Source organism: Monopterus albus, unplaced genomic scaffold, assembly GCF_001952655.1.
Source record: "Monopterus albus unplaced genomic scaffold, M_albus_1.0 scaffold115.1, whole genome shotgun sequence".
In the NCBI taxonomy this organism is placed as follows: domain Eukaryota; kingdom Metazoa; phylum Chordata; class Actinopteri; order Synbranchiformes; family Synbranchidae; genus Monopterus; species Monopterus albus.
Window position 1 is genome coordinate 844,565 of NW_018127995.1, and position 20,142 is coordinate 864,706.

Consider the following 20,142-nt stretch of genomic DNA (forward strand, 5'->3'; position numbering starts at 1 on the left):
TATTTGTAGTGCAACGTAGACTGATGCATTTTCTTAAACACTACTTTTTAAAGTAAATGATCTATTCAAGTATTTTTACAAAACAGAGTTGACATTAATATTTGAAAATCCCTCGTCATTAGCACCCACATGAGCAGCTGTGCAGACAGTTAAAGCTGAGCCCACATTAAAATGTATGCCACCAGTGTGTGGTTTCAGGTGGAGCGCTGCAGGCAGATACCTCCACCGCACACAACCACACATAGGTCAGCGTGGAGCTGCAGCCGGGGTGCAGCACGGCTACAACAGGATGGGGAGAGAGGGAGCACAAGGTAAACCGCAGTACGCTGAAGACGTACAGCGAGGCAAACTGTAAAATTCATTCCTCCCAGTTAGACGTGAATAACAGGTGTAGCCGTGAGTGCAGATCATCAAGAAGACAATTCTAATACTTTACACACCGGGTGTTGTTCTCATATCTTTCACTGAGCGATATCTAGAAAACTAATGGCAGAGCGGAGGAGGCTGCGACGAGAAGCTAAATCTGATGGAAACTACTTGAGCTGCTGAGCGCGCATCCACACTCACACCTCGCCTACAAATCACTGTATTGGATCTTATGGGGAAACGTGTCCACTCACCTGAACCAATCGTGTGTGTGTGTGTACACTCAACATATGTGCTGTGTACGGTTAGAAACAATGAGCGTGTCTGAGCGGCCGCATGTTAATTACAACTGTGACCCTAAAAAATGTTTGTATAAACGTCAATATGATTCCATCCATGTGGTCATCACCCGTTATGGAGGAGAGATGGAAATCAAGAGTATTGATGAGCAGAGAGGGACAAAGGGGGAGGAAGAGAGGGAAGGGGGGCACAGGAGGAAAGGCTAAGAGGTGAGGAAATAAAAGAAAAGCAAACGAGATCAAAGCCGGAGGAGGAAAGAACAACAGGAAAGGAAATGAAATAAAAGGAAAAGGAAGGTTGACTAAATGAAACAAGAAGAACAGAAAGAAAAAGATTTTTTAAAAATGACAGAAAAGCAAAGAAGTAAACAAAATGCAAAGAAAAAAGATCATGAGGAAAGGAAAGATGATTAGTGGAAAGGCAAGATTCAAAGAAATGAAAATTAAAGCAGATTCAAGGAGAGGAGAGGAAATGACATTAAAGATTTAAGATGAACACTGGAACTAGAAAAGAGGAGAAATCCAAGAAGGAAAGAAAAGGAAAAGAAATATGAAGAGCACAAGAGAGGAGGGAAAATGAGACAAGGAGAACAGGAGAGAACAGAGCAGCGAGGAGGACAGAGGAGGAAGAGGATGTAGCTCTGAACAGCGTTGGTTTGGATATTGACCAGCATGCACTGGGCTGCTTATGGCTGCTTTGATGTCTCTAACCAGTGAAGCCCCTGGGAGGTCTGCTGGGAGCTGAAACGCCTGATCTGATGATCTGCCGCCTGGATAACCGCTCTGATATCTGCTTCATCTCTTCCTCCTGAGGTTCTGCTCTTCACCACTGGATAATTACCGTTCAGCTGACGGGCTTTCTGAAGGACAACACTAAGAGATCTGGACTCAAACTCCCGGCAGACCGTGTTTGGTTTCGATGAGTTGTGTGTTACAGGCAACAGGTCGGATCTGTGTGTACACAGAGCACAAGACAAACACAGTGCGGGGCTGCTGGCGTTTAAACCTCAAACTCTCATTACATGTGGTAAACAGCTTGTTTGCAATCGCGTGACTATTATGACCCACGATATTCAGATTGAGGCGAGGACATGAAAAGCAGAGTGGACAAGATAGAAGTGAGCCTGCACTGTGCTAGTTCAGGAGATATTACGAGAGGTAAATCGCTTGTTGGAGGACGAATCAATTTGCAGCTGAATTAAAAGACTTCCCTTCCATCGAGGCAGCAGACACAAGCAACCACCTCGTCCTCCAACTCCAGGAAACAGATGGAGCATAGGACAGTGTGGAAGAATACATGTTTGTTAAGTTTTCACCAGGATGACCGGCTTTTCTTTAATTGTCATTAACCTAACATCAAACATTCGACACCACGGTGCCACTCTACCTTAACCCAAACTGACCAAAGGTCTGATGAAATGACACTAAAGACGTGGCTCATCACAAAACAAGGGCGAGACGTCGCTGTAGCTCAGCTGCATGGCAGGGTGATTTACGTCCGCCTGTCTTTTGTGTTTTAAACCTATCACCAGCTTCTTGCATTTGCCCTGTAATGAGCAGAAAACTTCTGGTACTCAATAAAACCTCTTCGTGCTTTCTCAGTTTGATCAGCTTGACCAACCATAACTACCACAAAAACGCCATTCTCGGCTTGTGATATCACTTCCCATCTAGAAAACTGCTTCCTGCACTTTGTGCCACACCAATGACATGGCATCACATGCAAGCAGGCTATATACACCAAGTGACAGGTCACATGGTGACTTCAACATAACGTATGTTTCCAGAGAGCTAATTTCATCAGGACATCCAGAGCCACGTCACAGTCTCTGCAGCCATGTCTGGGGGTTTCTAATCATTTGTATTCAGCTCTAGATTTCAGGATTTTTTTTTAAAACTCCTGTCAGTGTACAGCAAGACAACGCTGCCTACTGGGTTTTCACATTAAAAGCCCACTTGGAAAGGGAGGACATGAGCCAAATTACAGTAGTTTCTGGAAGACCTTTAACTTGAGACATGTTATATTGATAGTAACTTAACAGTGAACATGGAAACAGCCTTTCTGTGCAGCAGAGTCATGAATACGACATAGCAATGATAAAATCACTGCCCTGAGCAGTGTGCCGTATGTTAGACTGAACTCACAAAGGTAAACACAGTTCGTTTCAGTTTGCATAGACCAGCAAACAAGCTGCATTAGGAATAAAGTATCGAAGGCTCTGAACAAACACAATGTTTGGTATGTACTACACAACAAATGCCCAGTTTATTAGGTACAGCCAGCTCTTACAACTTCAAATTCCAACAAGTTATTTATTAGGTACAGCCAGCTCTTACAACAGTCCTACAATAGACACAACTTTCTAAAGCTTGTCATATTTAGCTTGTGTTGCTGTATGTCATTAAACTCAAAACTAGACAGTATATACTGTCCAACTTCCTTGTGCTCATATTCATTTTCAGCCTGTTGTGCCAGTTATGTACCTGTGCTGCCTTTGACACTGATCTTTATCTTGAAGACTACCAAGATCCCAGCTTGTTTATTCACAAATCAAACATGTTTTTCTTCACATGGAAGTGAGACACTCAGCTGACTCTTATGCCTTATTATTGCTGGTTGCTGACTTTGAGCTACGGTGTTTGCTCGAGGCCAATAGAACCTGCTGCCTTTAATTGGGACGTGCAAACAGTTGCTGGATGATCGAGGGAACTAGCTCAACTGCATTTCCGACCCTGATGAAGGTAAAGCTCAGAACAAAATTTTAAATGGTGAATTTTCTGTGCAGGGTTTCACAAACATTCTGGGGGTTTGAGCTGAGTCAGCTAATTTCCACTGCAGTCTAACTTATTAGTCTGACTGTGTGAACGTGTCTGTGCACAGCCGGGCCAAAATGAAAGAGCTCGAGGGGAGCAAAGTTTGATTAGAAATTCATTCAAATACATTTTAATAAGAAACACGGAACCTGCGCAGCTGATTTCTGTGTAAAATCTGGACGAGACAAGAGCGCAGCTGCCTCCACGGTGCAGTAGGTTTGATCACATTTATACTTTCATTTTATTTATATGCCCTGATTTTTATTTAAAAACTTAATCTTGCTTTCAAAGGAAACCTATAGATCTGAAAGAAAAGATAAGAGTGGGAGAAGTAAAGTATAGAGACAGAAAAGAGAGAGACAAGAGCGTCTCTTACACCTGAGTGGACCAGAGGACGCACTCCGACAAACAGCTGAAAGAAAATGAATTTAGAATCTAACCAGCCAATCAAGTTCATGCCTTTTCAAAAACATGTGGACAACAACAGCACTATGGTAAACTTTGGCTAAACTCAGACTCGGACAAACACATTTACTTCCTGCATCTCTGGCTCAGCCTGTCATCAGCTTTACCTCCACCTCCGCCTTAACCTGTTTATCTATAGACACACAAAGGAGGAGAGCAACTCCCCTCCTCCTCCATCTCTCTCTTATTTTCCTACCCTCTCTGCTGCCGGTGGGCGTCCCCGGCCTCCCGCCGGGCCAATCAGATGAGTGTTGATGCGACTCTGTTGTCTGTCTGTCCCCCACTGCTCGCAGATAGGTCGGCGTGCCGCAGAGCCGCCAAACACACAGACACCTCACACTGAGGACGCCTACGCCAGCCCAGACAGCACACACAATGGGATCACATGATGAGGAGGACACTTATCTAACTGATGGGCTGTTCCTCGGTCAGTGTTTCCTTAGCTTGCTTGGGTTTTCAGGAAATTTCAATGCAATTCAGGAACCATATCCCACACAGCACAATCAGGAACTTCTGCTTCTGTATTTTCCCTCTGTCGGCCTCATAAAGATTCAGGAAACAAACTGCATATTTACGTGATGTGGACACAAATTAAGGGAGGATTGGGTCCAACACTACAAATGATGCGGAGGTCAGGGTCAAAACAGCAATGTCTAGACGGTGAAAAGGTGGAGAACAAATAAAATTGTCATGTCCAACAGCAAAGGTGGCGTGAAGAAACAAGGAAAAGTAGAGGTCTGATCCAGGGGGAGGGTTAGGACAAGAAGTGCTCTGATCGAAACAAATGCTGCCTATTGTAAAGCAAATAAAGTTTGCTTTACAAAGTGCAATTCAACTTGTGAGTCTAAACGTTTAGGACTGGGTTTACTTTGCCCAAACCAGTTATGTCAAGGTTGTTCTGAGTCAACCCAGAAGCAGTTACACAAGTATTTTTCATCGTGTTCAAAGAACTACATCCATGTCTCTGTAGAAACCGTGTACTGGGACCATGAATCACACAGTGTAAGAAACTGACTGAATGTATGACTTCCTAACTAAAAGAGGACGGGCTGTTCAGTTCATTTTTACAATCACACATCTCCGTCGTGAAAAGATGATGATGATGTGACAGTGACAATCTGTTCAGCAGCTGGACTGAGTTCCAGTTTGTCCAGTTTGTGTCTGGTCTCCAGCAGAAAACCCTGGTTTGAAGAGGAATCTGGGAGAAAACAAATATCTGCATCCATCCTGATCCATTCTGCAGTTCCTCTACCATAAATAGAATATTTGACTTATGAGATTCTATTACATTCTACTCACTTCTTCTCTGCTCTAATCAAATGTACTCGACTGCAACAACAAACACAACTGAGCTCCTGGACAGATATAAATTCTGCTCTGCTCCTGGGTTTGATTCATTTCTGCCCCAGCAGTGATCTTTCCACAGTTTCTCTTCCCTGGACAGCTGCTTTTTCATTCTATTTTATTCTACTGGTTGTATGCAGTAGACTCCGTCTCTGTGGAGAGACAAAGTCATCCTCCACACCGAGACTCTTCTTCTCCTCTTTTCACTTCCTCATTTAGGCAGCTCATCTATCGCTATGATTACATGCTGCTAATTAAGCAGCTAATCAGCTAATTACCCAGGAGCAGAGAGGAGCAGGGAAAGTGTGTGTGGGTGTATTACAAGGTGTCATGTGTGAGACAGCAAAGCCTAATTCCTGATAGTTTTTATGTGTTTGGTTTTTATTTCAGGATTTGGGGATTTTTGGTGACAGTTTACTGTTAATACTAAGTTGTGAACATTTATTTTCATATTCCTTTGGAGTTAAATATCTGACAGCAACCGTCTTGTCAGCTCAGACACTTTTATAACCTGAGTTATTTGAATTACAGCGGAGCCATGGGGGCTTAAGCCCCCCCCATAAGAGACCTGAGCTCCTCCAGAAGCAACACAGTCTCGAGGGGGGTCTCAAAACCTGATAAATAATAATTAACATTTCTAATTCTACAGTGGTAATTTGAATGTTCATGTGCAGCTCTGCTGGGGTCATTAACACCTGTAACATGACTGCATGGAACATGTGTGTGGAATTTTCTCTTTCTCTGTTTCCTGTGTGGGATGGTGTGTGGAGTTGGTGTCAGAGACTGGCGACTGAGACTCACCTGCTGACAGCACATTCACTTCAGCAGCCTGTCTCATCTCATCAACACCCTCCCATAATGATATTTCCATACGATGATGAAACAAACAAGCTGTGAAACTAAAAGAGACCCCCCCCAGCTGAAAATGTGAATGCCAGGGGGGTCTGGATGATGCAGGGGAAGGCTGACAGGACCCTGAACGTGCTGGGGATTACAAACTTCATGTCTGCTCAGCCTGTGCCACCAGGGTTTGTGCAATGTTTCCAGAAGCACCCGACCAATCAGAGACACCGCTGTTAAAGGGGAAGCCATTTGTTGCTTGTGGCTGGTACCTGGAGCAGTGGCACCCCATGCTGGTGTACTGCCAGACATCACGGCTGTTTTCTCAGATTTTATTGTGATGTGTTATAATAATTACATATCACTGGAAAATCCAAATGTACCACAAACACTGCCATAAAGAAAAACAACGAATCATAAAAACTAACAATTCTCTTGGACGTTGTGAATGAAGGCCTAAATGAATAGTTATTAATAGAGACTCAGAATCAGAGTAAAGTCAGAGAAAAGGATGAAAACGAGGCTTGTTAGTGATGAACACAACAGTTAAAGTGGACGGTGGTGACGCTCTGCTAACTGCTAAATGCTGTATGATGTTCTGGGTCATCATTACAAACACTGTACCAACAGGTTTTATTTAAACTCATAGAACTTGGTTTTAAATCCTTCCATCCATTGACAGCGCTGACATTTCATCAGTCAAATCAACACTTATTATGAATATTAATGTGAGCGACTGATTTCAATTTGACGAGAGAGAGGGCACAATTCAATGTGGGATCAGACCTTCTGGGTCACTGATCCCCAGTTCCAAGGACGTCCTTTCACACGTACACACCTTTAAATCACAGTATCTCGACCATCCTCACTGATAATCTTATTGCAGCAGCTAACATCAGATAAGACACACACACACACACACACACACTGGACATCACCGATCGCCGAAGGAGAACTGGGACGTTACAGCAGCAACGTAAAATGTTGGTGGGAGAGTAAAAGGTAATCATGACTCCAATAAAGGAGAGACAGTGAAATAAAACCGAATAAAGCAAAACAATTAAAAATAACAGCAGAGCTTCTTTATAGTGCTAATTAAATGAGCAGCCATGAGGAGAACAAATCCCCAGAGCTATTGACATTTCACCATATTCGATATGACAGATATGACTGATTAGTCCACCGGGCAGCCTCCTCAATAATCCGCCTGCCAATCCAACGTGAACTTTAGACGAGAGGTGATGAATCACGGGACGATCCGATACCGGCCTCCCAATCCATCAGCACAGCAGTGAGGGGAGAGGGGCGGCGCTGTTGTGACTCTGGTTCGACTTGTCAGAATCAAAGTGATACAAAAGATTAAAACCAGACAGATTTGTCTGTGGTTTGGCTGCAGAAACATGATAGTGACAGAGCAGCTAAAACGCCGAATGTACGTTGTGAATAATGTACTTTTTGATGGCCATAACGAAGGTCTGGTGCTGCGTGAGGCAGCGGTTCAAACACAAAGTATTCAGAAGGCATTGGGTACAGTAGGCAGTCAGAACTTGCCAGTTGAGGCTCAGTTAGAAGACACAGCCAAGCCAATCGGACCAGGATTATCAGTGGGGGCATCTGCGCCTGAGCCAGAACCCAGTCCCAACACGTGCGTGTGAGACCAACGCAGCTAAACTGATTCTGGTCAATCTTCTTAGAGAAACAACTCTTAAAGCAACATATTTCTGCATGTGACGAGCATTAAGTTAATCACTCCTGGAAACAGCAGCTTCTGTTTTAACTAAAAATGGCAATGAAACACATACTGTGCACCAGTGACTTTGGGGAAAACAGGCCTCAATCCCAAACAAAAAATAGCAAATACAGTATGAACAAAGTGTCAGTCTGAATAATAAAAAAATGAAATGGAAAACACCTCCTATTGTCTGGCTGTTAGGACTTGTATGTTTATACGCTATTGAGTTAATTTTGCATAGCATCTCAGTGTACTTTACTAAAACATAAGTAAAAATCTCACAATCTGTTGCATCATCAACAAACACAGGGAATAAGAACCAGAATGAATAATGAAGATGAAAACAGAAAAAGGAGACTGAAACAGCAAAATTCAGTAAAAATGCAGAAAACTAACTAAAATAAGCCTCTGATTTTACAATATTACAAATATCTAACAGTTTTGTGACAATTACCACTATGAAAGAGCTTTATTACAGTTACCGGCGTCTGAAGATTCACTGAAATGATGTCCTTCAACTGGAAGAAGAATCCCTACAAAGCTTAGCAAGCTACTGATATCACCACTTTAAAAACGTTTTGAGATTTCCTTATCAAAGATATGTAAATGGAGCACACCCTTTCAGCTGCATCTAAAACAACAATATGACCAATTATTCATATTGAACAAGTACACAGAGACTGAGTGAGCAGAGCTGAACTTTCACATTTCGGTTCCCTGCAACATTTTTCTGCATAAGTGTGCTCGCTGGCCTGAAATGAAAACATCCCCCAGTCATCTTATTATTACACTTTGATAAAATAAAGCTCACCTTTAGGGAAAACATGCAAACCACCTCGAGTGCCGGGTTTTCCTGATTCTTGCATGAGAGCAGGAGTAAAGAAATGAGAGAAGCATATTAAAGCTAAAGCAGACAAACTGCCCATACCTCTATCTTCTTCCAGATATCTTTGTCTTTGTCCTGACTCTGAATGTCCTCTAGCAGCTTCTGCACAAGACACGCGCCTCCATGTCCGTCCACCGGGGGTGCTGTCACCACCACGTGCTGCTCTGCAGACGTCCGTCCCTCATCCTCTTCAGACTGTAGGTCGCTTAGCAGGCCAGACTCGATGCTTTCATCCAGTGAGGGCGCAATATCACTGGAGGAGGTGGGGCTACGGTGGCTGAGCAGGGTTTGTGTGTAAGGAAGCTGCGGGAAGGTGGGTGACAAAACGTCATGGGGAAATATTTTGGAACAACATATGTTGTGTGAAAGGATAAAACAGGCTGTTATATACCAGCGGTGGCAGAGAAGACATGTCATCCCCGCCTTCCCCCGCAGTGCTCAAGTTGTCTCCACTCTCCCCTGTGTCCCAGTCTGGGTTGAGCTCTGTCAAATCCCAGTCATCCACATCCTGAAGAGCCTCCTCGCCAGAGTCACCAGGCCTCTGGAGCACAAAGTTTTAACAAAGACATCAGCAGTCAGAGACTTATCATTATATTAATGTGCAAAACTGAATATGGTGTTAACTCGCTGGAAAGTTCCACACATGGTCAGGTAGAAAAAAGTAGAAAGGCAGGACAAAGAACCACACTGCCGACTAACCAGTGGGATGGACTGAGCCAGACTCTCCAGTTTTAGAGCGAGCATCTCCGTCTTATGGAGCTGGGCGGGGAGAGCCAGGAACTCTTCTGACCCGTACCAGTGCTCCCTGTGTGTGCTGGCCTCTGATGAAACCTGAGCAGGAGAACAGAGAGCGTACACAGTTCACAAGTGGTTATCTGATATAAACTGAATAAAAACATACTGCATGAGGAAAGTGGCTACAGAAAAGTAAGAATAAGGACTGGTGCTAAAAAGACATGCTTGCTTCATGCATCATATTGTCACTGGGTCAAATGACACCAGGAGTGTAAAAACTAACAGATACAATCGGGAAAATCAACACAAGATTCAGAGAAATGGTTACATCAGTTCACACAACAGATTTAAAATAACTTTATCATTTCAGTAAACCTGGTGTGGCCACACTCTCTCCTGCTGTCTGAAATCACATATGTCCATCCACTCATTTACAAACACATAACCTCTCCAAACTCCTCTGCTCACCTTCTGCCCCTGGTGCTTCACAATCCACACTGCCATCTTGCCAGGAGGCGGTCGAGGGTCCGACTCCTCTCCAGATGCCTCCACATCTGAGAAGAGGAGCTGCTCCCTCATGGGGGAAGGCAACGGGGAGTCAGAATCCCCCTCGCTGTATGCATTTCTCTCATGCGGTGTCCCATTTTTTTGTTTTGACATTTCATCCTGAGACAGTGGGTCCAGGAGAGGTAGGGGGGCGTTGGCGTTCAGTCCAGCCCCAGATGGGCTCCTCTGGTTGGTCAGTGCCTCTGAGCATCCTCCCTGTCTGGAGCTCACATGGTTTCTCTGGAGGCCTCTCCTGTTCATGACCTGTTTAGTTAAAGTGGTAAATGTGAGTCTGTTTTACAGGACAAACACAGTAGAGGAAGAAATAAAGGTGGAACTGAACACCAAACCTAACAACCTAACACTCCTTCTGTAAGGACGAGCCAAGTGGTGGAGGACTACATGGTGGTAGCACATCTTCATCAGACAAAAGCAGCACAGTTTGGGTTGAACGGTGTATAAAAAAAACTTTCAAAAGATCATATGGAAACTTAGGAAACTGCACACTGACTTGAGGCTGAGGAGCTAACCCATGGTTTCAGTCAGGAAAGCCCTCCTTTCAGAAGGAAAGCATTTTTTAATCAATTAAACAGAACAACTTCTAGGTAAAATTGCCCTCCTTGTACTAAAACAGATACATATACAAAAACAACAACTGCTATAGCCCCCCTCTGTAGCCTGGAGCACTTGGTACAACCCGAGTTTCCACCTTTGATAAACACAGTTGGATTCTCCCACTTCCTGTTCGGCAGTCAGCCCTGTACCTGCAGGTAACAGGAGCAAACACTTGCTAACTGTTATTTAATCTATCGGTCAATAAATCTCAATCTCAATGCATTGCAATGCTCAACTGGAGCCAATTCTACTATAAGCTAAGGCTCCAGTAAGTGCTATGAAATGTCATATATAAAGTATCAGGGGGTTCAACTGGTCTCTGCTGGAGTGAGCAGGTAGCATCCAACTGTTTGTGTTTCACTCTGGTCAAATGTTTGTTAATGGCCTGTTCTGTTTGGAAAAATAAAAGACAATTACAAATCCAAGAGAGACAAACCTGCAGGTTCTCGCAGGACTGTGAAACGTTTTCTGGATAAACAGAGTCCAGCTCCAACCAGAACTTGGAGCGGTCTGGAGGATCCATGAGCGAGGGGGTGCTTCGGCTCAGCTCGGCCTGGGACTGCTGCGCAGTGAGTGGGCTGACCTTCTGGAGGCCTCCCCTCGAGTCCTCCACCCAGGCTCCTCTGTCTGAGAGCAGAGCAGCTCTCTTAGGAAGCGACGGCTGTGTGGGTGACACCTCGGTGCTTTGGCTCACACCCTGCAGAAGGCGCTTCACACTTTCTTTGTGACTGGACGTGCCACATTGCATTGTGGGTAAAACTGATGGAGAACTATTATAGTTAGTTGCGTCACCAGGCGTAGTGAGTTCAGGTAGACTGTTATGAAGTTTGTGGTTTGACAGGCAGGGTCCTTCACTCTCCACTGAAGCCGCTTCTGAATCTGGGCCTTGGGCTCGGTCAAGTGTCGGCGTCTGGGGGGGGTCCTCGTGGTCTGGCTCTGTTACTCGAGCCTCAGGCTCATCACTGGGGCTGTAGTCACTCAGCTCAAAGGCGGTGATGCCACAGTCTAAAGAGAAGTAGTCCTGGCTGCAGCGAATGGTCAGCTGACCACAGTCATCCACCTCCGTCAGGGCGTCCAGACGAGTCTGGAGAGAAGGAATTCATCACTTTAATACGGGGCGTTTTTCTGACCAGTGACAATGAGGCGGTTTCGTCAGAAGTTTGATCATTCCATCAGTTGTGATTAAAAGACATGAAGTGGTTCTTTTACCACTGGAGTGCACCCACTTCCCTTGTTTTGGGGAAATAAACGCTCAAGGTTCATGGCAGCTACAGATAAATACAGAGAGAGAGTTTTTTATGGGTGTGTGCTGTTACCTGGTGCTGGTCCTGGCTGAAGGCCTGCAGGATGTCAGTCTGGCGGGTGTAGTTTCCGTTGGAGTCCTGCAGGCCCTGCAGCAGACGCTCCTTCAGGACCAGAACTGAGACTCTCAGCTGGTGCCACAGCAGCTGCACCGCCCTGAACCACACAGGACACAACACCACCGCCTTTTATTGACAGCTCGTCCACATAATCATCTAATAATAATGAATAAATCAGATATTAACCCTGATTGATGTGGAACAGAAATAAAGAATTGTGTGCAGTTTAACAGATCTCCAGTCTCAAAGGTACTTTTACTTTATAATATGGCGCAGTATTTTCTGCATTTCATCTTTTTTATTGCAGAAAGATATTAGCTTCCCATATTTATGAGTGCACTGATTACATGTTTAACTGCATTCACAGTCTTGTTGTTTCCTTCTTGGTGTGACAACAAAGGTGCATTCAAATCATCTAAACATACAGTACGACTAGAAATTTAAAATGTCCCATTCTTATGGTGGTGATAATGCAGAGAAGTTAACAGGTGAATATTTTATTAATACACCAAAGAATAAATCCATATCGCCTCGTGTTTGTTTTAGAGCATTTTCTGTTGAAGTGAAGGAGACTCAAAGAGCCTCATTACACAGAAAACAGTCAAACAAGCAACAATTTACTTGAAACAAAAACCGTTAAGGCACCACAGGAGACAGGCCCCGTCCTGATAAGCACCATTCAAGACTGGAAGTGTCTACTCTCATCATGCCGCGACTCACCTGATGTCAACAATGATGTTGACAGAGTAGGAGAGCAGTTTCAGGGAGAACTCTGTCTCCAGCAGGGCGTGAATCTGCTCCACATGGTCCGAGATGTCCTCGCAGATGTCCTGAAGTCGCAGACATGAAAACAGAAGAGAAACATTACAAAAGTGATAACATGCCACAAAACAGTGAGTAAACAAACACAGTAAAAAGCCCCACCGGATCCCAGTTACACCAGTATGTATAACAGTGTAAATCTACAGGAGCCAGTAGAGAACAACAACTGCAGCAGGAAAAGCAGAAGTGATGAAGATGTGCGACACCACATTTCCAGTTTTAAACATGAGTCAGTTTCATGTGGGATGAGTTCCAGGTTTATATGTAAAAACACAACGAGCACGTTCTGCCTGTCGGGGCTCAGCGCCGTCTCCACAGCACACCCAACACCGGCTGCATCAGATATTGCTGAACTAAATTCAGATGCTGTAAAACTGCAGAGACAGACAGATGGACTCCAACGGGAAAGCACCGAGCAAAAATATCAGCTCTGACTTTAAGAAACGTGTAAGATGCAGGCTGCTTCTCCCTGCTAGAGAAGGGTTAATACAACACACATTAAGTTAAGACAGAAGAAGAACTATGACTTCCAGTATAAGCATTTCATTTGAAGTGCTGATCATAAGGAGGAGAGGACTATCATGAGCTTTACATGTGTTGTTAGATTCAGATTTCCAGTGTCTATGCTAACCTAGCTTAACCACATTCACCTTCATGCCTGTGTTCCAAAAATGGAAAGCAGTTCCCAAAACGTGGTTAAACAAACACAACAAACTTGAACTTCAACCTGTACTACACAGTTTTAAATGTCAGGGTTTACGATGCTCTCACTATCTGTTATTTTAGAACTTTAGAACACAACTACTCCTGATAAATGTTGTCGTTGCTGCCGTTTGTCTGAAATTTGTTTTGGTGCCTAACAGTGACAACAAACATGGGGCAGCAGACTAGTGAGCAGAAAGTTCACCCTGTGCACCTTTACATCACACATGAATGTCACACCTGGGCATCACAATAAATACCAAGTTAAATATTAACACAGGGTTTGTTGTATTAACGTCTCGTTTCACTCACATGTTGCTGCTATGCAAATAAACTGAACTAAGTCAAGCTAAAATTAGACGACCTTTAAAGAAAGCAGGTGACCCAGCTTCAGACCCTTGACAGATACTTTACATCCACCTCGGGACACTGAGTCACCGGCTCCTCCATGGCCACCTGCCTGACAACACAACCCCTCCCGCCCGGCATGCGAGAATGTAGGTCACACACGCTGCCAGCCTGGCTCATGCTAGCTTGGCTAACGCCATGACCTGCTGAGCACTGTTCCAAAATAAACCTGTCACTACTGTAAGTGGGGCTGCAGCTGCCTGCTGCCTGCACAACCACTGCAGAGCTTCTCACAACACCTGTGTGAGTGCAGAGCTGGACTAACTGTTTTGCCTCCCTCCACTGTGCTCTGGCTCAGGCTGACCCTGGACCATACGCGTCAGAGAGATTTGGCTAGCTTTGAGCCAGTCTACATCTGGCATGAGCGCAGAAACCAGATGTGCTGTATTTAGGATTCTGGCTACCTCTGTGGGTAGCCGACCAAACATGGGCCGACAGCACCAAACAGCAGACAGACAATGTTAAAAACTGGCTTGGAAAAACGTGGAACATCCAGCAGGTAAAGGGCCAGATGTTATTGTGAGGAGTTGGTGAAGATCAAGCTGAGCTAAAAGGAGCAAGAGCATTAGATTTCCAATCATCAGATGAACACACAGCTCCATATTCAAGTGTATATGACTGTGTTTGTTGGATGTGCAAAGCTGCTTTTCTGCTACAGGAAATTACTGCATTACTGCCCTGTAACCTGGAGGTTCCCCACTACAGGAAATTACTGCCCTGTAACCTGGAGGTTCCCAGAACCTGAACCTGTACGGCAAAGGTGGTCAGATCTGCCTTGATTTCCACTGTATTTCACAAACTGGGAAGAATCGGACACTGAAAACACTTCAGACATGTTATTAATAATGTAACAACGAGACAAAGGTTGCCATTTCTCTATTTGGTGCTTGCTGAAATTTAGCTCCTGGAGCAAAAGCAGAACCTGGTGAAAACCGGTACAAGTTCAGTTACAGGTCAGGAAGTTCCTGCAGTGGTCTACAACTAGTCCCTGTGGTAAAGAAATGAAAGTGAAAGCAAGGCCATTCACCCATTGTGTATTGTGCTTTGATCTGTCCCAGCAGAGCAGTTAACATCCACTAGCGTCCCTGGAGACACCGAGAACTCGTCACGTCTTCCTTCATTAAGACATCTGTAGTAAAGCTGAGCTTCGTGCAAAGCTTTTACCTCACAAATAAAGTCACAACTGACAGGACAACGCTGCTTCATCAGAGCTGCCCCGCTGGGATCAAGAACAGTCCCAAGAGGATGTGCACGCACACACCTAATAGACAAAACTGTGCACACACATACACAGCTTAAAGACATACACATGCTGACTAGGCACTGCATTGGTTTTGCTTGATGTGAAAAATGGTCACATTGTAAAAATCAAGTTATCACCAGGTGAACAAACGGTTCGTTCTCATCAAACACAAAGTGTAAATGACAGATGGCAGCACATTAGTTGTCCTGAGTCACAACTCCTGTGAACTGCTCTGTTAATAGTTGCACTAGAAACAACCAGTCAGTGTTTAGACACACTTTCCCACTCGTGTCACTGGCAAAGTGCATCTAACCCATTGACTCGTAGCGCATGTGTCCTCCGACTCCGGGTGTCTCCTGGTTTCAGGTGGCTGCCGACAGATATCCAGACTCACAAACAGCAGGAGAAGCTGAACTGGCGTGCAGACTCTTCTGCTCCATCTGAGCTCAAACTGATGATCACAGCTGAAGTCTGTGTTTACTTTATGCATCTGGTACAGACAGCCCACGGCCAAGTGACACAACCTGCGGCCTTTTTTATTATTGCTCAACTATCTTGCACATGAAGGTCTAAAAATATGCAACTTTCAGACAAGTTTTAATCTTCCTGCAAAACTGCAGGAACACACATCAAGACAATAACAAGGGGACAAAGTCAACACACAGAATCCTGAACGTTTCACACTCGTAGAGGCAAAAAGCTGAGAAGACAATGAGGCCGCGAGGAGCATTTTTAACACTTTCACGTTCAATTTGACTCGTGGTTGATTCCCTTTAAAGGGCTCTGCTGCCCCGAGCATGTGTCTTTATACAGTATACAAGCTTACTAGCACTGAATTTCTGCCTGTGTGTGCGTGAAAGTACACGTTTACTTCATTTATAAGGCATACTTGGAATCACACATTTCTATAACACATTTCTGCACCCCAGTCACGGAGGGTTGGGACACGACCGGTCAGTTGCAGAGTGCAAACATCCAGCGCAGCTTCTAATTGCCTAAAACCAATGTGAAGCAAGTCGACCTGGGCTTCGGCTCCAATCTCAGCTCAGCCTCATCACCGCGGACATCAAGGGATTCAGAGAGGCCGCGTTGAAACCGCCTGTGACAGCTCAGCCTCATCCACGCACCCTTTCGATCTAATAACCTTCAGCTCCACCACTTCAGCAGCGTTTCACCTTGGACATCAAATACTCTGAGCTCCTTCTCCTTGTGGAGTATTCAAATGAAGTGGCTTCAAAGATGAACGAGACCCACTGCTGTGATACAAAGACTTTTTACAGTAATGAGTTCAAACTGGTAGCTTCTATGAAAATACTCCAAACTGTGCCTGCTTGTCTGACAGTGTGTTCACGGCCGGCGTGTTCAGGGACAGTGATCTGAATAACCTCAGCTTGGAGAGGAGAAGGACACCAAAACAAACACGGAGGAAACCAAACTAAAACAAAGAACCAAAAGGCAAATGGCTCCTTTTATGATATTACTATTTTAAGAACATTTCCAGGATTGACAACAGATCTAAATTTCTAGGTCTATGTTCTAATTTCCTGTGCAGTCCAGCTTTTATTGCAAAGGCTACTGCATCATTCAATCACTTTTATGGACCTGCCAAGAATAGCCACCCTACTACTAAGCACGGGGATGTTAGCAGACGCCTACTGCGTGCAAACATGACATGAGGGTCACCTGTATCTGCAGGGTTTTCCATTTTGTAAACTATGTTTGCAGCAAAGTTTTGTGGGATCGTAAATGTCATGTTCTGAATATAAGTGATGCATTACCTGTTGCAGAAAGCAAAACAAGCTCAAAGTCTGTTTCTTTGTGACTTCAGTATCACAAAACCTAACTTTTTTTTTTTAATAACAACTCACTTAACTTGGTAACAAATATCATTTCCTTACCAAAACATCCTCCACTGGCACTGATGTTTAACTTACAAGTTTCTAAAAATGATCATATGAGAAACCCCTGACAAAGCTCACAGACCAAATCTTCATTTGGAAACGCTGCCAAACTGTGTTTGTGCAGCCGTGTAATCAGCCACCCTTTGACTTTTGCCTTCTTCATTTAGGCGACAGTGAGCGTCTAAACAGCCACCACTCAGCAGGGCAGAGAACAGCTCAGCTCCTTACCTTCCCACACTGTCTGACGGTCTGTTTTCAGTTCGCTAATTCAGAAATCTCAATCCATCGTGCACAAAAATGTCCCTCAGGTGTGAACACTGTAAAAACAGTCAGAAAGTTAAAGACTGTCTGCAGTTAGAGCAGCTTGAGGTTTCTCTGTCCAAGCACCAAACACACTGTGTGAGAAAGGAATGCACATATGTGTTTGTGTGTGTGTGTGTTGGTGACCTGCTTCTTGTGTGGGGGTGTTAGGGAGAAGCGGGGGTGACAACAGTTGGGGAGGCTATTTTCAGACCAGCCTCACACGCCCCTCTCAACACACACACACACACACACAGATTGCAGCTGCTTAGATGTTTAGAAAACTAAACATGCACTTTTCACCAACAACCTTCTGAAGATGCACATCTGTGACCGTCAAACACTGATCCAGGTGTTTTCACTGTGAAGCCCCTTTCAGAGAATCTCATGGTGATTTAACATCCAAGTCTCATGTCTGAACAAAAGCCTGTGTTACTTTTAGTGACTTTCACTCTCACTCAGACCCAGTAACCGTGCACGTTCAGTGCAGCACACGTCTAACATGGACAGTGCCAGATTAATGTACAGGCTGCAGCAGGAGCAGCAGCTTCAACACGCAGAGATAGAAATGGGCTTTATACCACTAACAACATCAGTGTGATAAACTAAACATCTCAATCTTCATCCTTTATGCACAAAGACAAGAACATCGGTTTAATAAACTATAAAGTAACACATGTAAGTTGTTCCGACAGCAACAGAACAGAAAACACGTATAACCAGAAACCTGTCGCATGCTGTAAATATCCAGCAAAACGCTTTATGTACAACATGTGAGTGAACAGGGATAAAGTGAGATTCCAGCTTAGCGTCCTGTCATTCGGAGGACGAGCTCTGTGAAGTAGGTCTGCAAAGGTTGTTCGAGGATGTTTCTCTACGATGGCTTTCTAGATAAATATATACACCATTGACAGAGATGACCAGCCCACTCTGAAGGTTCACATGAGTTCATGGTTTTCAGTTGGTATCAAACATGTGAATGCTCTGTGATAAACGGAGCCCAACCTACAACAACACTGTGGTAAGAAGGTGGCAGGAACCAACCTGTTTCTGGCTTCCAGAGAAAAACCACACAACCTTAACTTCACTGTTTTCAACATGTTCTTTAAAAGAAAGACATTTATCAAGTCAGGATGTTTGTAGCATGTCATTGTATTAGTGGATTCACTCTAAGATGCAGCAGTCACTAAGGCTTTAACAGCTAAACAGGTTTTTTAATTCACACGCGATGCAGCTTTATCCTCCTTCTGGAAATGTGAATCTAAAAGACTGATGAAGAGTCCTCTGAAGTGTCCTTTCACACACATAAACAGAGTAGCAACACTCTGACCCACTTTCTCTTCGTCTGAACCGCGACAGCCGCCAAGTGTGACAACTGTGAGGAGGGGAAAGGACAGAAAGAGAAGCGATGGCTATTTCCTGGAGAGACAGTATGTTTCACCATTAACATAGTAGTAAATGTCAGACTCCCTCTCCCTTTGGGTTCAGCTGTTTTAGACATTCTGTAAAACCTGCATGGGACCAGACTTTCAGCCCAAAAACCAGACCAGGACTGTTCAACAAGTCCTCCACAGTCACCAGCAGAATACGCCATCTGTCACTGCCTTCAAACGAGATGCTAACAGTTCCCTCAGCTACTACTTTCTACTTTCCTTGCCTCCTCCAACCTTCGTTCCTCCCTTCCTGTACAGTAAAATCTATCCCTCCATGCTGAGAGCTGTTCCCAGGATTCCTGGCGTAGCAGCGACGGTGACATCAGGAGACAGAAATAGCCCGGCAGCCGGCAGAGAGAAGGACGGCCTCTGCTGCTTCTGGACTGGTTAAATAAGCTCTCTGATTGGAATCAGAGCTACAGATCACGTGCACTGCAATAAATTAATAACTTCATACATTAAAAAGAACCTCACCATGTTTGTCTGCCGAGTGTCTGGTCTATTATTTCACAGAACCACAGATTTAATTTACTTTTTACATGTATTTTCAAATGTGACAGCAGTTTGAAGGGAGCTCCTTGGTGTGCTGTGAATTATTAAATGACTGCTGCATCTGTGTGCACTGATCAAACATGTGTGTGTGTGTCTGTGTGTGTGTGCACATGTTTGTGTTAAAATATAAATGTACAGCCTCTCCCTGTCAGAGCAGCCCTGGTCATTCTCCATGCAGCTGTTGCACAACGCCTGCAGCCGGATGCTAAGAAAGGCTGAGAGGCCGGCATGCCAACACACACACACACACACACCGAGTGGCTGCATCACTATAATCGTGTCCTACACTCGCATTGTGGCAAGGTCAGGTTATAGAAAAATGCCCTGCAGGCAAGCGCATTATAAATATGACATGAGGGGAAGAGAGCGACCCAACGAGAGAGGAAGAGAAGGAGAGGATAAAAGACTGAAACAAAGCGGGTAAAGAGCAGCGAGGACAGGATGAAGGAGGAGAGAGATCACCGGAGGCATGAATCCAATTTCAAACAGCGCTCTGGCGATCTGTCTGCTCCCATCTCTCCCTCTGTCTCCGAGCACGCCGCCCACCATGGCTGCAATTAAGTCGCATACTTTGTTCTGTTCGATCTGGATGCACAGTGTCGAGGTAACGTCCAATCAGACTCTCAGTGTGCAGCTACGATCCCCGACAGGGTGAACCCAGGTCTGCTGGGCCTCAAGGAGTTCATTATCTAAACACTGACATCAGCCACTGATTATACTAAAGAACTTTATCACAAACGCAATCACTCGCCGGCTTCCAAACAAACTGTTCATCTTA

General features: G+C 44.6%; 1 protein-coding gene across 1 annotated transcript in view; it reads right to left on the bottom strand.

Moving 5' to 3' along the window:
- LOC109966614 (A-kinase anchor protein 6-like) overlaps positions 1 to 20,142 on the bottom strand; it is a 68,939-nt gene that overhangs the window by 25,470 nt on the left and 23,327 nt on the right. Inside the window, exons 5-11 of the mRNA XM_020611568.1 lie at positions 12,724 to 12,833; positions 11,959 to 12,100; positions 11,079 to 11,726; positions 9,950 to 10,291; positions 9,446 to 9,577; positions 9,138 to 9,287; positions 8,789 to 9,049 (exon numbers count right to left, since the gene is read on the bottom strand). Coding sequence (XP_020467224.1) covers positions 8,789 to 9,049; positions 9,138 to 9,287; positions 9,446 to 9,577; positions 9,950 to 10,291; positions 11,079 to 11,726; positions 11,959 to 12,100; positions 12,724 to 12,833 — 1,785 coding nt within the window. The remainder of the gene's footprint in view (positions 1 to 8,788; positions 9,050 to 9,137; positions 9,288 to 9,445; positions 9,578 to 9,949; positions 10,292 to 11,078; positions 11,727 to 11,958; positions 12,101 to 12,723; positions 12,834 to 20,142) is intronic.